Source organism: Brachypodium distachyon, chromosome 2 (genome assembly GCF_000005505.3).
Source record: "Brachypodium distachyon strain Bd21 chromosome 2, Brachypodium_distachyon_v3.0, whole genome shotgun sequence".
Classification (NCBI taxonomy): Eukaryota; Viridiplantae; Streptophyta; class Magnoliopsida; order Poales; family Poaceae; genus Brachypodium; species Brachypodium distachyon.
Window position 1 is genome coordinate 12,942,082 of NC_016132.3, and position 21,813 is coordinate 12,963,894.

At 47.4% G+C, this 21,813-nt stretch overlaps 1 protein-coding gene and 1 long non-coding RNA gene across 5 annotated transcripts; both read right to left on the minus strand.

Moving 5' to 3' along the window:
• Nucleotides 1–1,504: 1,504 nt before the first annotated feature.
• LOC100840723 lies at nucleotides 1,505–4,760 on the minus strand. Of its 4 annotated transcripts, none has more exons than XR_001405797.2 (5): nucleotides 4,498–4,758; nucleotides 4,212–4,398; nucleotides 3,206–4,137; nucleotides 2,294–3,121; nucleotides 1,505–2,126 (listed from the first exon to the last, which is right to left on the minus strand). It is a non-coding gene; the product is annotated as an uncharacterized LOC100840723 (long non-coding RNA). The 4 variants fall into 4 exon arrangements; XR_730352.3 differs by having other exon boundaries at nucleotides 3,206–3,362; nucleotides 3,471–4,398; XR_001405798.2 differs by having other exon boundaries at nucleotides 2,294–3,131; nucleotides 3,206–4,398; nucleotides 4,498–4,760.
• A 4,229-nt stretch (nucleotides 4,761–8,989) lies between these two features.
• On the minus strand, nucleotides 8,990–11,513 carry LOC106866149. The gene is made up of 3 exons (XM_014898903.2): nucleotides 11,308–11,513; nucleotides 10,640–10,770; nucleotides 8,990–10,555 (listed from the first exon to the last, which is right to left on the minus strand). Exons 1-3 carry the CDS (start codon nucleotides 11,416–11,418, stop codon nucleotides 10,426–10,428), a joined length of 372 nt encoding a protein of 123 aa, XP_014754389.1. The 5' UTR covers nucleotides 11,419–11,513; the 3' UTR covers nucleotides 8,990–10,425.
• Between the last annotated feature and the right edge of the window lie 10,300 nt (nucleotides 11,514–21,813).

Consider the following 21,813-nt stretch of genomic DNA (forward strand, 5'->3'; position numbering starts at 1 on the left):
AGGCTTGTAAAGGATGGGAGGCAAACATCATATGCTAATGTCTTGCACTTTGTGGTAACGGTGTTATGCTTCTCCAGTCTTTTGTGCTTTTTGAATATTCTATTGTTACACATTGTTTTCCTCATTTCAGCGTGATGAGATCAGGAAGGACGCCGACAGAACCGAGATAGTTCTCGATGAAACTCCTCACGGGAAAAAGGGGAAGAGTACACTAAGGAAGTTTATGAAGGTGCGTGCTTGGATGTCTTGTATTTGCATATATGTGAACCGACAAATCAATTTTTCATTTCTGAACAATACAGTGGCAAGGCAATAGGCTACGGCGGTTAGCCAACCTGAATAGGAGGTTGCCGTGACCCCGAGATGTCATCGTCAGCACTGTCTAGTTCGTCTTCACCCACCGATGCTGATGAAGATCTTCAAGATGACTTGTCCAATGAGGTTTGAATTGTGCTTACATTAATGCAATTGTCATGTCATGTTAAATCCATGACAAGGTTTGACGCATTTGTCTTACGGGTAATCGAATGTAGGAAGGACCAGATGTGGAAGACGACACCACCTTAGCTGATTATCAACGTTCAATCCCTAAGCAGCAGCGTGGAAACAAGGGAAAGGGACCCCACAGATTTACACCATCGGATTATTTGACGAAAAACAAGAAGGTGGTCGTTCATTCCGACAGTGAAGATGAGGAAGCGGCAGAGGAAGCTAATTTCAGCTCATGTACAAGGAGACGGATGAGGGGCATCTCCGAAGAAGAGGAAGAAAGAGAGGAAGAGGAAGAGGTACATGAAGATGATCAGGACGCGGAACCACCCCGACGGAGGAAGAAGTTGGCTACGAAGAGAGGGAGAGGGTCTAGGAAGTAGATGTGTTTTTAGATAACTGCAATGCTTCTCGTAAATGCTCTGTTTTGTGAACTATGTCTGTTTTGCGAACTCTATTTGGTGTGCTCTGATGCTAGTTGAACCGTTATAACTCTATTTGTTGCTCTGGTGCTAGTTGTGTATCTATTTGGTGTGCTCTGGTGCAATGCAAGAATCACTTTTTCTGTTGATGTATGGCACATTTTTGATCCTGTAGTGTATCTATTTGGTGTCCAGAACTGAACTGAAGAGCTCATTTTATCTGTTATGTTGGAATTAATATGTATAGCGTCTCAACACCAGGCGCTAACCCGGTAGGTGTAGCGCCTGGTGACAAGGCGTTATGCTCTGACGTAGAGAAATTTCGGCCACCGAAACGCTACTGGAACCTTCTGTTATCTGGAATTAATATGTATAGCGCCTCAACATCAGGCGCTAACCTGTTAAGTGTAGCGCCTGATGACAAGGCATTATGCTCTGACTTCGAGAAATTTCGGCCACCAAAACGCTACTGGAACCTTCTGTTATCTGGAATTAATATGTATAGCGCCCTACCATTAGGCGTTAAATGACCACTTACAAAAAATTCCAACAATGTGCTGCTGTTTGAGTGCAACAGCATGATATAAATAACATGGACCACAATTAAAATGTTCACACTTGGAATCTAAAATGTCCTGAATCAAATGGGGCATCACAACTCATAGTTCAATACAGATTACAAATTCTAATACGTAGTTCTCGACATTAAAGTAATGTTCACATGAAGGTCATCACACGGCATTGCTGAACTAAACTGCTAAACAAGAGTGTATTGGGTCGAACAAGGACCCTTTCCCTTCCTCTTCCTCTCCTTCAGCTCAGCTTCCTCCTCGAGTGCCGTTGCGCGACTAGCCTCACGAACCAGCTTCTCCTTCCATTCCTTCTCCTCCCTCTCCCTCTTCTTGGCGGCTTCTTTCTCTGACCTTTCCCATGACTCAATTAATTTCCTTACTTGTTCTTTCTTCCTAAGCTTAGCTTGTTGCTTCAACCAAATTTCCCAGTTCCAACTGTACATGTGCGCCTCAAATCTCATTCGAGAATTCTCTTGAACTTCCTGATTGTGCTTCATAATTCTTTCCATCTCCCTCTCCCTTGCTTCCTGCTCTTTCACCTTCATCTCAGCTGCCTTCCGCCACCCTGGCCTCTCACCCTTGTCCCCCTCCTCTTCATCGTCCCACTTAGGTGGCGCCTTCGGAGGTTGAGTACCGGCCATACCTACAAAATGTGCAACGTATATGTTAGTTTTGGTAACGTAGCATCATAATGTATGTTACGGAAACAAATATGTAGTGGAATAAAGAAATTCTTACGGAAACAAATATATAGTGGAATAAAAAAATTCTTGCGGAAACAAATATGTAGTGGAATAAAAAAATTCTTACGGAAATGGTCCTGATAGGTATCCAATCATACCACCACCCCGGTTGACGCCTGGAGCTTGAAATGTATGTCTCCCTCGTGTCCCTCTTTGTTGGCTACGAGTACCTCGTTGGTGACCTCTCCCTCAGGTACTTCCTTGTTGGCTAGAACCATCTCGTGTACTTCCTTGTTGGCTAGGACCTTGTTGGCTACCTAGTTTTGAAAAACCGGACCGGACCACGAACCGACGAGGCTGTCGATTCCAGTTTTTTCGGTCGAACTGCCGGTTCACCGGTTGGACCGGTCCGGTTTTTTAAGATATAAAATAATATATATTTAATTAAATACTGCAAAAAAAATAGAAAAACAGCAGTCTCTCTCATGACAATATGAATAACAGTGCTGACAATAAATTTTAGTAAAAGAAAACAGGCACATATCCAACCACATATTCTCAAACTCTCAAGTCTCAACTCTCAAACAATGACAGCAAGCAAGCAAGCAATGTCTCAATGTCTCAGCAACAGCAAGCACTCAATGTCTCACACAATGACAGCAAGCAACAAACAATCAGGCACATAGGCCAATAGCTGAATAATTAAACTGAGACTGCATTAAACAAAGCAACAAACTGAGACTTCATGAAACAAAGCAACAAACTCGGCGATATTGGAATTGGTAGGTTCAATCTGTCACATTCCCAACATGATCTTCATCCTCATCACGTCCATCTCCAATATCTTGATCTTGGACTCCACCACTTTGGTCTTCGTCAGCTGCTGGCATGTTTGCTTCATCAGTTTCTTGAGAAGCATCAATGTCATAGTCTTCATCAATCCATTGAGCCTCATCTACACATTTCTATGTGCTAAAAATCAGAACCAATAGAGAAAAAAAATCAGAAATGAGAAGTTTAGCTAGAAGAGAAACATTACCATTCATGGCCATGGAATTGCGTATCTTTGTGTCATCTGATTTCAAATTTTTCCGGTATACACCAATTTCTTCCCCATTTAGCACTTAGGACCATCTTCAAAAATCCAATCTTCGGCAAACTTGCCAATGTCCTCCAAACAAATAGGGTCATAGTTTCTTGTAGAGATTTGGGTAACACATGGCATGGAGGGAGAGGGAAGGTTGCAGCCATTAAAAACAGCAAATAAACGAGAACAAATAAACAGAAAGTACTAGTAAAATTACTTTTGTTGAAGCCTCGAATTGCATTGAACATAAGCAATATCATTCATCCTTTGATGCTCAAGTCTATTTCTCTTTTTGGAATGTATATGCTCAAACAAACTCCAATTTCTTTCACAGCCCGAAGCACTACAAGTTTGGCTTAAGACTCGAATAGCAAGCTTTTGCAAATTTTTATCAGTCCAACCATCAGCCATAATACTGCAGCCACTCTCCTTCCATGCTTTGCGGTAGCTCTCCGCAAACTTCTTTGTTTCTTCAACATTCTTTGCTAGCAAAGGGCCGCGCATTCTCCACATACTTGGCCCTTTATAACCAATACCAACACCAGCAATTGCGTTGATCATAGGTTGATAGTATCTAGAAGTAGTTGCATTGAAAGGAATAGATGCATCAATAAACCATTTGCTGATAATGAGATCAACTCTGTCTAATGCTTCTTGAGATTATAGCACACTCTTCATTGTTTGTTGATCACCTGGTTGGCCTCTAGATAAAAAGAATCGGTCTGCTGCACGGTTTGTTGTTGACATGCTTGAGGCAGCAACAGCTTTGCCTTTTTTCGCTCGAGTGGATCGTTGAGCAGCAGCAACTACTTGAGTTGAATCTTCAGCCCCTTCAATACTGGCTCTAACACGGGCTGCATCTTCATCGGCCTTCCTCTTCCTCCCTGCAAAATCCTCCATTGCTTCACATTACCCTTTTCTCCAGCCAAATGAAGCTTCAATCAATGAATACCATCACCTTTGAACAACTCGTTGCAGTACATGCAGCGGATCCACTTCTTCTTTGTTCCCTCAACAACAACTTCAACTTCCTGGGCGTGCCCCCATGCCGGATCAGTTTTCGCTCGCAGTCTTTGAGATGCTTGTGTCTCTACCGCTGCCAAGGTGCCATCAGTCACGGGCGTCTCGGACGAATCCATGAACCACTGTAGTACAAGAACAGAGAACATGAAGTCTTGAAGAACAGAGAAGGAGGAGGGACCGAGGGAGAACCAAGGAGGAGGGAGAAATTGAGAACTCCATACCTTGATGGACTGGCCGGAGTCGAGCCTCGGGCCGTCGGGCGTCTCTGGCTCCCTGCTGCTGGCGGAGAGGCGGGGCGGCGCTGGTCACTGGTGACGGAGAGGAGATCCGGGCAACGCGTGTGGCGGAGAGCCGGAGAGGCGCGGGCGCGGGCGCGGGAATCTGGAGCCTGGAGGGCAGGCGGCGCAGGGGCTTCCCGGCGGGCGGCCTGGCGGCGGGACGAGGGAGGGAGACGGGGGCAGAGTCTGAATGAGGAATTGAGGAGAGCCGAGAGGAGAAAACCCTAAAAAACGGTGTTTTTTTGGAATGGCAAGTGAACCGGGCGGTTCGAGCCAAACCGCCCGGTTTTGTCCGGTCCGCTTGGCCGTCCGGTCCAATGCGCTAAACAGACCGCGGAGGGCTGCGGTTCCGGTTTATTCCGGTTGGACCGCCGGTCCGGTCCATTTTTCAAAACTATGGTTGGCTAGAACCATCTCGTGTACTTTCTTTTTGGCTAACCCCTTGTTGGCTTGGAGCTTGCTGGGCACTACCTTGTTGTTTGCCACCATGTTGGCTTATGCTTGCCGCATTCCCCTTTGATCTTTTTCTAGATTCCTGGCTGCTGCAACCTCTAGTGTTGTGTCCCTCCACGTTGCAATCTCCACACCTTGATCTTTCAGAAGGCTCCTCGAATATATTGTTGCCCATTTCTCGGCGGCCGCCACCACCCCATCCTTCCATGTCACCCCTAAGATGCTTGGTTTTCCGTCTACCCTGTGAAACCACCTTCAACTCTAGATCGGGCCACATCTGAATTCCATGATACTCAAGCCACCGCGATTGGTCAAAGTACGAGTGAAATCTAGGATCCCTTGTCTTCCTCGTTGTCTCGATCGAGTACTCGGACTCCCTCACGGTCAGCGGATTGTTAACATTCACATTTCTAAGTCGTGCCGCCGCCCGCAAATGTGAGCACGCGAGATGCAGCAACGATGGTCTCATGCACGAGCACTCAGATTTAACGAGACCTCGAAACTCCTGCCTCCATGTTGCACACCATCGCTTGTGCTGCCTCCAGGCTCGTTTACTTGGTAAATCATTTGATCGTTGTCAAAGCATACAAGCTTTAAAGTGTGCGCCTTCCGTGACTGATATGTCAACCAATGATCAACCTTAGGTGGGTATTCGTAAGGCCTATTACGCTTCTTCCACGTACCTAGAATCTGCTTGGCGTTTTCGTCTGAACATTTCAGAAAGTACTCATCAGCTTATCGAAAGTGTATTGAGCAATTGCCGTAACGGGCAATGCACGGACCCCCTTCAGCACATTATTGAAGCATTCCGCCATGTTACTTGTCATTTGACCGTACCTGCGACCCCCTTCATCAAAAGCGCGTGCCCACTTCAACCTATCACCGAGGTGCCTAATCAGGAATTCATGCCCCCCTGCGCTAAGGTCCGTGAAGCGAGCAATGTGTTTATCAAGTTTGTGAAACGCCGATCGGAGTAAGCCTTGCAAGATTCTTGAAGAAGGTCTGTCAGTTCCTTGTTCCTACATGCTATAAAGAAGTTGGCACAAAAATGCCGCATGCACCATCGATGGTGCAATCGAGCACGGCCAGGAATGTCAACCTCCACCGCGTTCAAAATTCTTTGATGGTGATCTGATATGACACATACTTCCCTTTGCGGCGGTATAACTTTCGATCTAAGAAGACCCATGAACCATGCCCAATTATCGTTGTTCTCTGCTGAAACCAATGCAAAAGCCAAAGGCAACAACCGGTTGTTCGCATCACAACTTATTGCGACCAACTGTGCCCTTGAATTGGCCGGTCAAGAAGGTGCCATCGACGGATATCACCGGCCTGCAGTGCTGGAAAGTCTGTATGCATTGTTCAAAAGCCCAGAAAGCACGGCCAAAAATCCGCACGGTTGCACCTTTGTAAGTCCTTGTTTGTTGGCCAAAAGGCTCGACCACATAAACCATGCCCGGGTTTGTATGCGCCATAGCACCCAACAACCTTGGGAGACGGTTGTAGGCTTCCTCCCGGTCACCATACAACATCTTGAATGCGGCTTGCTTCACCTTCCATGCCTTCCCATACTTCACCCAGTAATGGAACAGAGTATAGATAAGCTCCATGACCGACTTAATGGGCATTACTGGAAGTGACAAGATGGAATCAGAAAGCCTATAAGCGATGAATTCTGAGGTCAACTGTCTATGATTGTTCTTGACCGCAGGGTCATCTATGTTCTTGCCATCGCACAAGTTGCACAACAACTCACGATGTACCATTCGGACCCTAATTTACGTGGCCTTGCACGGACAATCCATGGACAATGATCTTCGGTACACTTAATCGTGTATCTAATCTTGTTGTTAGAGTGGACAACCTTGTACGGTCGATGGTGCTTGACCGAGAACTCCTTTATCCACATCTTAAATTCCAAAAATGTTCGGAACCTCAATCCAGCCTTAATGCCATACCGTCTTTGTGTCACATCCCGATGGAAACTTGGCCTAGGTCCAAGCACGAACCCTTCGCCACCGTCAACCACGGCCTGATTCGCCAGGCTAACATCACAGAACAATGGTATACTTGGATCCCGGCTAGTTACAACCTTGAAAGCGTTAGCTTCTTTGGCTGTCAACCCATCCTCATCAACTTCTTCCTCCGGACCATCGTCATCCGAATCCGATGCAAATACTCGGTTAAATGGGATTTCACGGTATGCCTCCAAATCATCTACATTATTGTCATGCATATCATCGTTCTCCTCTAGCCACAGTTCAGGTTGTTCGTCTGTCATCAAGCTCGATGGTTGCGCCTCTTCATGTTGGGTCTCTTCAGGTTGAGGCCGACTCATTGTAGTCTTGCCAACATTGGCCTCAACATTTGGCTCAGTTCGGACAGGACTTCTTGCGCAAGAAGGGGAAGCCGCACTACGGTTCAGGTCAATGTGAAAATCTGGAACAACCTTTCTTGTAGCAAATATATCTAGAGCTTTGTCTTGTGATTGGCCCACCGTCTCTTTGTATGCCTCCCAACGTTGCTCGGAAGATATGTGCATTGTCTTCCAACGGAGGTGCACTCCATACCCAACATTGTGTCTTCCCACCAACTCTACCACATCGCTTGGGTCCATCCATTTCAACTCAAGCCTCACTTCCTCCAATAGCTCGGCATAGGTTGGACTAAAATCGAACACCCAGTCTCGCTCCTCCGTGTCCGCCTTTACATTGCCTCCCAAAAATGCCTCTTTGTCCACGTGATGAACATGAACAATTCTTGCCATCTAGAATATAATTAGAATGGAAAACATCCATCAACATCCCTGAGATTAACTAATATCCAACAAGAAAGTGCTACGTATCCAAATACTAGACACCCTAAATACCATCCCAAAATTGGGACCAAACTGAGGGGATCGGAGGAGAATACCTAAACTAGGGTTTGCCCCAAATCCCATAAGATATCCCTAAATGTACAGCTAATCAGCGGACAAAATGCATGCGGACCAAACTGAGGGGATCGGAGGAGAATACCTGGGGGGAGCAAATGCGAACGGAATCCACGGAGAAATCGACGAATCGGGGGAGAGATTTGCAGAGGAGGAACCGCCGCCGCCGCCGTGTTCTTACAGGAGAGGAAAAGGGCCGAACCCTTCTGTGCGTGAGCCTCTGGCCCCAGCGGTTCGGCCGCTTTAGGTTACGGGGGTATAGCGCCCGGTGACAAGACGCTAAAGTACTCGTATAGCGCCCGTGGACGAGGCGCTATAGTGGCTTGCCGTGGGTCCCCGGCATCGCCACGCTGGCACCGGTTTAACGCCCGGTCACAAGGAGTTATAGTGTAAGGCCAACGCCAAGTATGCGGACGCTACACGGAAGGGTCAGGCTTGTGAAATAGTTTCGCTAGGAGTCCATATTTCAAATTTCTTTGGGTTTTGGGTCAATTTTGACGAAATTGAGTGGGGAGGGCGTCGCGTTCTTTCTTCTGCTTTCTAGAACCTGCGCGACGCTAACTTATAGGCCCGCGAGCAGGCACAGCCCAACAACTATTCTTCCCACGCCCGAATGTTCAACAGCCGGCCCACGGAGTGGCGGCCCAAATCGTCGTGCCTTGTTACAAAACTTCTTCGCTCAAAAAAACCTTTTGTTTTCTTTTCGGATTCGATGTAGATTGATGGTTTCTTTTCTTTTCTTGTGTCCACGGGAGTCCTTCTAGGGTACACTCGATGTCTCTGCAGTTTTTTTTTCAATCCATATATATTGTATAAAAGAGTCCATTTAGAGTTCAATTCCAGTTATCCCCAACAAGTAATCCTTGATACATTATCAATTACAGATTTACAATTGTTTGACACGAAAAGTACTTAAAAAATATCTCTCATGCGCCGAGAAAAATAAATGTACGGGTGTGCCAGTGTACCTAAATATACAAATAAAAATATAGGGAAATATGTATTTTATTAATCTTGCAAAGATAAACAAATTACAAGATCCCTTTATGAAGTGCGCTCGGTGGCCTGCTAGCTTGGCCAATATGACATAGGCGAATGTGGTGTCTTGGTTCACGGGGCCTCGTAAAGCTCCCGATTAATTACTCGATCCCGCAGGTTAGACCGCGAGACACCTCCGATTAAGCTGGTGTAATGGTCGTCCTCTTCTCCATCTGCTTGGTATAGACGGTTTTGATGTAGAAACGGTGGAGCAGTTTGAAGCAGTCGCAATTGCAATCAAATCCTTTCAAATTGAACAGACGTCACCCCAATCAACAAAAGTCTGCTCAAATAGAAATCGCAAAGATGAAACCTAATTAATGCTGCCGGAGTCCTCCGACGTCTGGAGTTCGGTGGCCACTAGCTGCTACGATTAAACCAAGGGCTGGAGAGCAAAACATGCATGCAATAACCCCTGCCAACCATGCGTGCAATTTCCTTAAACACACAAGCTAGCTAGATACATAGCACACCACCATTGCCCATTAATTAATTGTCCACAAGGATACACATCATGCAGCAGCAATGCAGTAGAGTTACAGTTAATACGGATCACAAGTCGTCCAAATAGCACACAGTACTAACTTGTGCTGAAGTTGTCGCGTAGATATCATAAACAGTTGTTGACTTATATGATAATAAATAGTGCTGGAATTAAAACAAGTTGAGATACGCGCCATCTTTGGTCCTCCGTCAGATGAGACCATTTCCAACGGGGCTGGGCATTCGGTTATAACCGAAATTTCGGTTCGGTTGTTCGGTGATTAGCAAATTTCGGTTTTTCAAAAATGGAAACCGAAGTTCGCCGTAGGAAACAGAAGACCGAGATTTCGGTTTCCCAAAATTTCGGCTCGGTTCTCGGTTTTGAACCGAAGAGACCGAGAAAACAAAAAAACACAGCAGCTCGCCGCCTTGTCGCAGGAGAAGACGAGGCTGAGGAGGGACAGGAGGCTGCACCACTGAAGCCTCTAGGCGAGATAGAAGGCGGTGAATCCCACCGGCCACCGCTGCTGTCCACCGGGGTGGAGAGCAGTCGATCTGAAAGACTGAAAAGGTAGCACGGCGGCACAGGATGGAGGCAGAGGATGGCGGCTAGGGTTGGCGTCGCGCGTGTGTAGTTGAGTCCCTGGGAAATCAACCGATTGCGTTGGAGTAGAGAGCATCTCGAGGGATTAGTATTGATCGGTCAGTTCGGTTGCTACTGTGCTACATGGGCTGGGCTGGAATTTGTTGGGCTTTATTAGTATTGATCGGTCACTTCGGTTTCCTCGGTTAACCGAGGCCAGTGACCGAATTGACCGAGAAAAGTTCGGTTATTCAGAATCTAAAACTGACTTTCAAACGGTTTTTTGGTTTCGGCTTCTTCGGTTTCGGTTTTCGGTTTTTTGAATATCGGTTTCGGTTTCTCGGTTGCCCACCCCTACTTCAACCCTCTAGCTTGTTCTTCACACGCCGAGCTTCCTTCCTTGCCTGTCTAGCAGATTGTCGCAAATGACCAGTAAATGCGAGGCCAAGTGCAAAACACCGGACACGACCACCACATCAGTCATCCATTTCTTTATTCGTAACAGATGCCTACAGATGTGATTGTAACAACTCATTTGAAAGAGAAAACTACCTAATTAAGGAAGAAACAGCTAGCCAGAGAATTGTACCGACCATTTAGGGTCGCCGGTTCTTGGTTTGACTTGCACAGAAAGATGGCGGATCAACCGATTGTTTTGGAAAGTGCGCTTCTCCGCCTTAGATATCATATTGTACAGCTCCTCTTTCTTCTGCTGGATTTTGCTCTGTGTAACAAGTTTTGCAGGAGAATGCACAAAGATAATTGATCGAGTTTATATATATTCTTAATTAGCAAGGATATATATAGAGAAAAATGAAGAAGAAAATTGTCATCCAACAGAATCATGCATAAATAGATATTTTGACTAGGTAGCTAGGAAAGATTTCTGCCATGTTTCGGTTGTGCTAATATTTTGCAGGCGTGTGTGCAAATTGAATAAATTATTTAGTATCATCAAGTGCGGCAAGGAAAAGCACGTTTCAGCATATGAAAACTGCAGCAGCTAGCAAATTAAACATACGAGGTGTTGGTATTTGTACACCGATATTTGTTTTGTAAATCAACCAGCAAAGGTAGCCAGGGTGCTCAAAACTGCTTGCTACTTTGGGTTTAACAAGTCGATGAAATTAACGTACACATGCAGCTTGTTGTTTCGAACGGAAAGAGTTGGATTGCAGCTAGCTAGATCGATTCCATGAGATATTTGCACGTAGCTAGGGAAAATAACTAGCCGGAAAAAAACAGAGGGGGAAATTTTGACCTCGGTATTGTAGAGCCTCCTCTGCAAGAAGAGACCGCGTTGGCACAGGCCCTGATCGGGAACAGCAGGTCGCTGGAGCACAGAGCCACCAAGCCTCCGAAGAGCCGCCATCGATGATCGTCGCCTGCAAATAATCAGGAGGAGTCCGTCACGAATCTCACCGGCCACAGCCGCTCCTCCTCCACAGTTTGCTTAGGTTAGGGTTCCTCTGCCTCCGCCTCCGCCTGCAAACAGCCTGCGCAACGCTAACTTATAGGCCCGCCCGTTCAAAAGCCGGCCCAAAAACTTTTCGCCGAATCTCATTTGTGCCTGCGCGCACGCGCGAGCACCATCCGATCAAATCGCACGGTTGCTTTTCTCCCCGAAACGTTTTCTCCTCCCGACCTATCCCGCGTCCGTTTTTTTCCCATCATCTGTTTACTTCGTCTTATCTCTTTCTCCTGTTTTCTCTCCACCGCAGCCGCACACCACTCAGTCCTCCCCCACGCCGCCACCTTCCTCCTCCGCGTCAGGCCACTGCCGCCACCTTCCTCCTCCACGTGAGCCTCCGCCACCACCTCCCTACTCCGCGTGAGCCGCCGCCTCCCCCTCCCTCCACGAACCGAGGCTGGGCCTCGGTGCCAGGCCGTCGCCGCCGCCTCCCTCCTCCGCGTGAGCTACGGCCGCCTCTCTCCGCGAATCAAGGCTGCCTCCCACCTCTGGGTGAGCCGCGGCTGCCTCCCTTCATGACCGAGGCCGCCGCTCCCCTCTGCAAGATCCGCCATCGTCGTCGACCCTGCGGCAGCGGCAAGAAGCTGTTGGATTGCCTGCAAGGTGGCCGAGTGCTGCTGCGCTGGCGGGGATGGCATCTGGAACAACCTGGTGTTGTTGTTCTGGTGGAAGTGATGTGCAGGGAGGAGGTGGACATGCAGATGGTGCGGGTTGCCACATAGCGTGGCTGGGATGAGGTGGTTGTGTTTGCTCTCGTACGTGTTGATCACCCCTTGGTATGACCTTTCAACCTGCTTCTTCACCTGGTACTTCTAGGGTAAGCACCGGCAGTAGCTCCTATAATGCATACATTTCTATCATCCCATTGCAGAAGAGTTGGATCCCATTATTGTTAGAAGTAACTTCAATTTTGAATGTTACATTTGAGTGAGTTAGATGTAAATTTCAGGTTAGGAGTTACTTTACGATTCTGCTAAATGTAGTTTCAACATGTCAGTCACTTTCATGAGTTTGGTAGATGTAGTTTAAATGTTAAGAGTTACTTTCCTGATTTATTAGATGTAATTCTGATGTTAAAAGTTACATCTACATGTGAGCTTGGAGAAAGTAAATTTTGTTAGATATGTGGAGTTTCTCATAGAACAAAAAAAGAGGGAGATCTGATAAAGCAGAGGAGGTGTGGCATGTTACCTGCTATTTGGGGACCACACATGGCAGGTTAGGACATGGACGATAGGATGCAGTTTTACCTTATATAGTTGTATATATGTTCTACATGAGTTTTATATACCGGATGTAGTCTTTGTCATACCAGGATGTAGTTTTACCTTTGCTTTGCAGTAACATTGTTTTGAAATAGACATGATGTAACTAATGCAGTGGATACTGAACCAAGCCATATTGTTGTTGATGGCCAGATTAACAAGCCAAATGAAGTTTGGATGATCTAGTTTTGGCTGATTGCTAGACAAAACTCTTTTGTTTTATACGCGAAATTATTTCACATCTATCAATCCTTATAGCAATTTGAATTTGTGTTGATACTGTTTGTCTTCATCATTTCAGCAAAATGTCAGATAATTGGAAAGAGTTTTGGTTTTGGAGCTGAGTTTGGCGTAATTTTTTGTTATGCAGGCATCGAAGATGTCAATTATGCTCTTGCCAACTGTATGTGATGCTAAGTGGGGATGTAAGTTGTCTACCTGTTTCGGTGGATTTATTTTCCTCATTTGCACATTTGATACACTCTGTATGGAGGATAACTTGTGTACTTCTCTCCATGTATTTCGTTTGTTACTTAGCTTTTAAGTGAATTGTTCCTTAGAAATGAATTTGTGACAGACCTGTGTACCCAAATAATTGGGATGTACTTTTTTCCGTTGTTTTCGGGTGGACGTATTTCCTAAAGGGAGTATCTATTATTCGGAATTCTTGCTAGATGTAATTATGCGGGGATGATGCGTGGTATGCAGGAGCGTCGCCTGCAGCCAGAGACGTACAGTGAATGTCAAGGAAAAAAAAGGTGGGGCAGTCTGCGGAAGGGTGGGAATTAATTACGACGGCAAGAGAAAACGCGTTCGGCCCACGCACTGAAGGGGTTTCTTAACGAATAAAGCACGTGCATGTGGCCTTGTCGGAAGGCACCCTGTAAGACTACACAGTGCGCGCGCACTGTGTAGCCGCCCCTAAAACTTTTTGTTTTGTTTTTCGGATTCCATGTTTGCCCCTCTGTGCACAAGAGGTAAAGACCTACCTCTTCCTTTCGATCGATTACACTGGGCGGGGAGGTAGTGGTATTCTTCGTCGGCGAGGTTCGGTTCATAGAATAGTTGAGCCGAGCGATGGCATGGTAAGCGGCTGCTTGGATGGAGGAATCTTAGATGATGCCGAGGGAGCTGAAAATCCATTGCCTCTGGTGGTCGTTGGTGATGGCACGGATGCGGACGGTTGTCGAATATTCCCTCCGATCCATAATAATTGTCTCAGACACTTATTAATGGTCGGGCCAAAAGCTGCACTCAGGTGTCACCGGTGTGACGAACAACACTCCAACCGGAGTCTCCATGTATTGACCAAAAGGAAGGGGTAAGTGTACATCACTAAGCAAATTATATACTGAAAATGATGCACACAACCTCAACCATGTTGGCGTCTGTTCCTCTCCCGCGACCCTCGGATGGCGATCTTCGATCCCCAACCACAATCTAGTACAGATCGACCTTTGAAACCCGAATCCCCTTGAAACCAAGCCCTGAATCCCCTCTGCACAGCCCCCCCCCCCCCCATCCAATCCAAGGCTTCAATGCCGAGCGTTGTGCCCAGTCCAACAAAATCTCCACAAACACCAGAAACCTAAATCTCCACCTCCTATTCCTGAGATTCCGTCTAAATCTCTTGAGAAATTCCCTTTCTCAGGCGTTCAATGGCATTTACAAGGATCCACCCGACCCGAGCCCTACAAACCATTCAAAATCCTATCCTAATGGCGAGTTTATACCTCGTCTTGAAGAAAGGGAGGTTTCCTTGCCCACGTTCCCCACCTTTGAGAAGCAATTGCAAGTGGTATCGCCTCCCTTTACTGGAAGTAATTTGGGACAACACGTCGCCAGAGTCGGTTCCAGTGGGAGTCCTTTTAAGGGAGAATTTCCCACCCGGATAATCTCATTCTCCCTCCGGCGTGCTCTGGAATTCCCCGCAAGTTCCAAGTCTGCTTAGCTTCACCTCATGGCAGCACTAGGGACCCATGACGCCACCGTTCATCGGAAGGCCACCGGCCCGGAGACCGCTGAGACCCTGTTCCACAGGAGGAATGGGAAAGCGATAGCAGAACCCAGTGGCACGAAGAAAGTTCTTGTCGACATGACAGGAGCACGCAAGGTGGTGGGTACTCGCTTCTTCGCCGTGGGCCTGTTCCTGTCTGTGCTGCTGGTGAGCTCACGGCAACTCATCGACCACATGAAAAGGGTCTGGATTGTTCTTCAACGACAGAATGAGAGTCTGTTGATTAAGCAACTGCACAAGTTTTACAACCATGTTCATACTCCTTGGGTTGATCTCATTTGGGCTTCATACTATCATGGGGTTGTTCCACATGCCACGCAGCTTTGTGGTTCGTTCTGGTGGAAGGATATTATGAAACTCTCTGACCATTTCCTAAATATTACTTCTGTCTTAATTGGTTCGGGTAACTCTGCTTTATTTTGGTCTGATAAATGGAATGGTCGCCTTCTTAAGGAGGCCTGGCCTCACCTCTTTTCATTTGCTGTTGACGGATTTTTATCAGTGGAGGATGTGGTCCAAACTGTGGATGTTCATCAGCTTTTCAAGCTCCCTCTGTCGCAGCAGGCGTTTGCAGAGTTGGGTGAGTTGATTGATCTTCGGCAGTCTCTTCAGCTCACTGATCTTCCTGATCGTTGGGAGTTCTCTTGGGGAGCTAACTTTTCTTCTAGCAAATTCTATGCTATGGGTTTTCAACACCTTCTCGTGCCCAAGGTTTTCTCTTGGCTGTGGCGATCTCGGTGCACTCCCCGAGTCAAAGTCTTTGCGTGGCTTCTGCTAGTCGATCGCCTAAATACTCGTGACATGCTCCGTAGACGGCACCGGAATACCGGGGATGATACTCACTGTGTGCTTTGTCAGTTACGTGTGTGGAGGACTGGCAACACCTATTTTTCTCCTGTGTTTTCAGCCGGAGGATTTGGGCTTTCTTACAAATTGACTGGTGTTCGGGGCCGTCTGTGGATGCTGTGGTGCAAAGGATGGCAAAATCCTTGGTCATCCTTTCCTGATAGAAGTTGCTGCTTTTGCTTGTTGGCACATTTGGAAGCGACGCAATGGATTGATTTTCACTGGAGAAACCCCTTCTTTCCGGTCTTGGCGTGCGGCTTTTGTGCATGATCTTTCACTTCTGAAACATAGGTTTAAGCCAGGTCTAGTGCCTAGGTTTACTGCTTGGTTAGATTCCCTGTTGTATGATAATTGTAATAGGTAATTAGGCAAGTTCCCTCTTGTTTTTTGCTCTTTTGTATAGCTGGTGTTGGTTGGTTTAATAAATCATTGTAGGGGTTTTCCCTTATAGTTTTCACTAAAAAAAAAAGGGTCTGGAAAATCTGTGGCCAGATGGAAGAAAGCGAGCTGAAGTTGAAGGAAGGAAGGAAGTTCATCCTCGAATTCTCGTTGGAGGGTGACCATAAACACATGCTCAATGGCGGCCCGTGGCAGTACAAAGGTGACGTCTTCCTGGTGATGCCCCTGGAGTCGGGAGTTGATCCCAACTCTGTACTGTTTCCCCATGTGCCGATGTGGGTTCAGTTCAGAGGCATCCCCTTCTACCTCCTGACCAAGAAGCTCGCCTGTGACCTGGGGGAGACCATGGGCGAGTTGTTGAAGATCGACAACAATGCCAGAGGAAGCATTTGCGACAAGTTCATCAGAGCAAGGGTGCTACTGCCACTCTACAACGCCCTCCAGAAGGAGATCACTTTGTGCGATAAAATCTCGGGAGAACAAGTGGAGGCCCAAATAAGGTATGAGAGGCTTCCTAATTTCTGCCTCACTTGTGGCTTCATAGGGCACATGGAGGCGCGGTGCGACCTGCCAGCGGGGGGAAAGAAGATCAATTTCGGCTTCGAACTCGGCGTCCCAGTAGTCCACTTCGACGACCCCCGCACTTGGTTCCAGCCGGAGTCCATGGGGGAGGCTCATCAACCAACTCCCCCACCGGTCTGACGTGCCCCGAAGCCGGCGGCCATCGCAGCAGGGGAGATGGCCGCCTCAACACCCCCCCACCAACTTAGTGCTGCAAAATGTGGCAAGTTTGACGGTTGCAGATGGTGACAAGATTGACAGCGTCGACCCGCTGCCCGTGGTGCCAACCGACAACGAGGGCGCTAATGCGGGGGACAAGGAGCAGGTGGCGGCCTTTCTTAACACCCCTAACACCGACGCTATGGTGGAAGGGACTCAAGACCAGACTCCTGAGGAAACGTCATCAGCTATAGGCTCCTCCAACCTGATGAAACCCAAAGGCTGGAAGCGCAAAGAACGTAAGAAGAAGAAGGTTCAGAATGAGGCCGACTCCCGTCTGCCTCCGACGCCAACGGCCAAAATATCTGCTGGGACCGTGCGGCCTCGCATGAACATTGAAGGCGACGATGTGGAGCTGGAACCGGCAGCAAAAAAAAGCACCCACGGGATGCCCACACTCTCCGAGTGCCTGGGAAATGAGGGGCTCCACAGGCTCCACGCAGCAGAAGGAAAAGGTTCTGAAATGGAAGGTAATGACGCCATCTCTTCAGGGGACAGAGACAAGAAGGAGGACCGAAACACCAAGGCAGGCATAGGTGGTATGGCAGCGACCGGTCATGGGGCTACCGGCACTTTGTCGGGCGCTAGCATGAGCGCCCGACAGGAGCCATGAAGACCCTGGCATGGAACTGTCGAGGCTTGGGGCAGCCTCACACAGTTCAAGAACTCGTCCTCCTAGTGCGGACACATTGCCCCAAGTTGGTGTTCATCTCCGAAACAAGACAACACAAGAAGTTGGTCGAGAACTTTGGTTAAGGTTCGGTTTAAGGCATTGTTTTCCTGTTAGTGTTAATGGCAAAGGGGGTGGGTTAGCTCTTTTCTGGGATGAGAGTGTCCAGGTTGATTTGTTAAATTATAGCAACCACTACATCGATGTAACAGTGTCTGAATCACCTGAAATAAAATGGAGATGCACCTTTGTTTATGGGGAACCACGTACACACCTCCGACACCATATGTGGTAACTTTTGAGGAGAATTAAACCCATCCGAAAACTGAACCTTGGATGGTCGTTGGTGATTTTAACGAAGCTATGTGGCAAGACAAACACTTCTCAAGAAGACGTAGAGGTGAGAAGCAGATGACTTCAGAGAGGTGCTTTTCAAGTGCAATCTCCATGACTTGGGCTTTGTTGGTACTGCTTGGACCTATGACAACAAACAAAATGGGGATAAAAACATCCGGGTCAGACTTGATCGAGCAGTGGCAACTCCGGACAGGTCAGCCTTGTTCCTGGACTGCAAAGTAACACACCTTGTGCCCCCCAGGTCTGATCACTGTCCTATCCTTGTTGAGCTCACGAAGCCGGCTGCTGTTTCCTGGCGTCCAGCCGTCAAAAGATACGAAAGCTACTGGGAGAGAGAAAGTCAACTTGCTAAAGTTGTGGATACGGCCTGGAAAGTGCACCACACTAGTGGCGATCTTGGTGATGTATCGTCAAGCCTGTGTGGAGTTACGAACCATCTCCACAAGTGGAGCAGTGCCACCATTGGTGCCATTAGGAGGAGCATTGAAAAGAAAAGAGAACATATGAAGATGCTTTCGAACCGGTCTGATGCAGCCAGCAGGAAACTCTACAAGACCTTGTCTGTAGAAATTGATGAACTTTTGGAGAAAGATGAGATGAAGTGGCACCAACGGTCTCGAATGGATTGGATCCGTTCAGGAGACCGGAATACCCCGTTCTTTCACCACAAGGCTTCGTGGAGAGCAAAGAAAAATTCAGTTACCAAAATCGAGCGTGATGACGGCACTGTCACTGAAGATCTGACTGAAATTGAGTCCTTGACAACGGAGTATTTCAGTAAACTGTTCACCAAGGATGACCATGTGCAGCCTACTGACCTGATAGAGTGCATCACTCCGAAGATCGACGATGCCATCAATAGCGTGCTGTGCAGATAGTTCGGTGAAAAGGAAATCGGTGATGCTCTCTTCCAAATTGGTCCTCTTAAAGCACTGGGCCCGGATGGTTTCCCGGCACGCTTCTTCCAGCGCCACTGGGGCACAGTCAAAAATGATATTGTGAATGTTGTGAAGAAATTCTTTGCCACCAGGGTTATGCCCGAAGGAGTGAACAACACGGTCATCGTCCTTATTCCCAAAACAAAAAACCCCATCAGTTTGAAGGACTTTCGCCCTATAAGCCTCTGCAATGTAATCTACAAAGTGGTGGCAAAATGCTCGGTCAACCGGCTAGGCGAATACCTGGATAAGCTTATTTCTAGGGCTCAAAGTGCCTTCATCCCAGGTAGAATAATCACCGATAATGCCATCGTGGCTTTTCAGTGCTTTCACGCCTTGCAACATAGCAAAAATAGTGGAAAATTTCGTGCTTACAAGCTTGATCTTGCGAAAGCCTATGACCGAGTTGATTGGGGCTACCTCAAGGAAGCCCTCAAGAAGTTTGGTTTCCATCACACATGGATCTCTTGGATCATGACATGTGTCAAATCTGTCCGTTATGCTGTTAAGATGAATGGTCACGTTCTCGAGAGCTTCCAACCTTCCAGAGGCCTCAGTCAAGGTGACCCTCTCTCCCCATTTTTATTCTTGTTCGTTGTTGATGGCCTCTCAAGCTTGATCACCAGAGAAATCGAGGCAGCCTCCCTACATGATCTGAAGATCGTCCGCAATGGGCCGCGTGTGTCGCATCTCCTCTTTGCAGACGACAGGCTCCTGTTTTTCCAAGTGAATGCCGATCAAGCTCAGGTGATAAAAAATATTCTGGAACAATATGAAAAGTGTACTGGGCAGCTCCTCAGCCCGGGGAAATGCTCCCTGCTTCTTGGTAAAGCCTGCTCGCAGCAAGATGGAGCAGCAGTGAAAGCTATTTTAAATGTGACTAATATTGCCTTTGATGAGAAATATTTTGGCCTTCCTGTCCCAGAGGGTTGCATGAAAAATGGCAAGTTCCAAGGTATTAAAGAGAAAGTTGGTAAACGTCTTAATGACTGGTCTGAAAAATATCTCTCCTCGGGTGGAAAAGAGGTCTTGATCAAGTCAGTTATTCAGGCGCTACCTTCCTACTCGATGAGTGCCTTTGTTTTTTCAAAAGGTCTTTGTGAGGATCTCGAGCATCTAACAAGAAAATTTTGGTGGGGTGATGAAGAAAATAGAAGAAAAATCCATTGGCTTGCGTGCGACAAATTAACACGGCCTAAATCCAAAGGTGGAATTGGCTACCGTGATCTTGCTGCTTTCAACCAAGCTCTTTTGGCAAAGCAGGCGTGGCGCCTCATTGACAAACCTGATAGCTTCTGTGCTAGATTCATCAAGGCTAAATACTTCCCCCTTGGTAACCTCTTGGATACTGCCTTCATCAAATCCTCTTCCCCAGTCTGGCAAGGTATTAAGCATGGACTTGAGTTGCTGAAAAAAAGTCTATATTTGACGTATCGGCAATGGTCAATCTGTGGATATTTGGCGCGACAACTGGCTCCCTAGAGGGAATCTATGCGTCTCTGGAAAAGCCCCTCACACCAGGTTGAGAAGGGTCTCTGATCTCATAAATCAGGAGCTTAATACCTGGCACGAACAAACTGTCCGATAGATTTTCTACCCCCGTGATGCAGATGCAATTCTCCGGCTAAAACTCCATGTCCAGCAGGAGAAGGATGTTGTGGCTTGGTTCCCGGGTAAGCTGGGCCTGTTCTCGGTCAAGTCCGCTTATATGCTCGCGATGGATGAAAGAGGGGACGCTTCTGGGGGAAGTTTCAGCGGCAGTCCGGATGGTACTCGCTCTCCGTGAAGCACAATCTGGAAGTGTAATATTCCGCCGAAGCTCCGTGTGTTCGCCTGGAAACTTGCAACAAACTCACTGGCAGTACAAGATCTCCGCAGTCGCCGCCTCCCAAAAATTAACCCTGCTTGCTCTATCTGTGGTAATGAAATTGAAACCAACTATCATGCTATTATGTCTTGCACGAGGGCCCGTGCCCTATGCCTTCGAATGCGCCAAGAGTGGAATCTTCCTGATGAAAAAGTTCTGCGATACAGTGGCCAAGACTGGGTTCTGATCCTGCTTGACTCTGTTGATGCGCTTACTCGTCAGCGCCTAATTTTTATCTGGTGGCATGCGTGGCACCTTAGAAATGATTCAGTTTTCTCAAAGGGCACGGCCAGTTTCGAAGCTTCGGCAAACTTCATCAGAAATTACTCCTTTGCGATGCTGAACCTGAACGGCGACGATTCTGGCGGTCTGTATTGCTTGGATTCTGGTGATGGTTCAAAGAAACTAATGCCAACCCACTTACCATCGATTGCAGGCCATGATGCTAGCCCCATGCTTGCTGGCCAGTCACGCAAGGAAGCTAATCAGGTGTGGATCCCTCCGGATCATGGCTGGCTGAAGCTCAACACGGATGCCAACTTCCTTTCTTCCACCAAAGAGTCTTGGTGGGGAGCCGTGCTTCGCGACACTGCTGATCAGGTTATCGCTTCTGCCTGGGGTGCCTCCGAGTGTTGTGAATCTATCCTAGAAGCTGAAGCCATGGCCTGTATCTATGGGATTAGAACTCTTTGCACAAATCTAGACACCAACCTCTTCCTGGAGAATGATTGCCTGTACCTCACCGAAGGCATTTAGGACGCTGCTTCTAACCGCTCAACTGCGTGCTTCAGGCTCCGTGAAATTGCGAGAATTTTGTGATGAAATTGCGAGAATTTTGTGATTATAATGACTGTAAAGTTAGCTGGGTTGCCCGTACTGGGAATAGCCTGGCACACGGCCTTGCTAAATATGCTAGAGAGCAGACTTCGTCAGGTTTTCTTTCCAGGTCGATCCCGGAACCTGTCCAGGACTTGCTTCAACATTGTACTCCGCTCCCAGCTAATTAAGTGCATCCTTTTGTTTCAAAAAAAAGCAAATTATATACTGTTTGAAGGAGATAATAAAATTATTCAATACACCGCTTGGGTGGTGGAGTAGTGTCAAGTAGCAGCCTTGGAGATGAGCTGTTGTTAGAAGACTGGACAGAAAACTGCACG

What these genes read in the sequence shown, in the direction of transcription:
- LOC106866149 (XM_014898903.2), bottom strand. Translation starts at nt 11,418, where the DNA reads ATGGCGGCTCTTCGGAGGCTTGGTGGCTCTGTGCTCCAGCGACCTGCT. An exon ending in GGAGGCTCTACAATACCGAG is followed by an intron (nt 10,771 to 11,307) that starts GTCAAAATTTCC and finishes CTTGTTACACAG; the next exon opens with AGCAAAATCCAGCAGAAGAA. An exon ending in AGAACCGGCGACCCTAAATG is followed by an intron (nt 10,556 to 10,639) that starts GTCGGTACAATT and finishes TCACATCTGTAG; the next exon opens with GCATCTGTTACGAATAAAGA.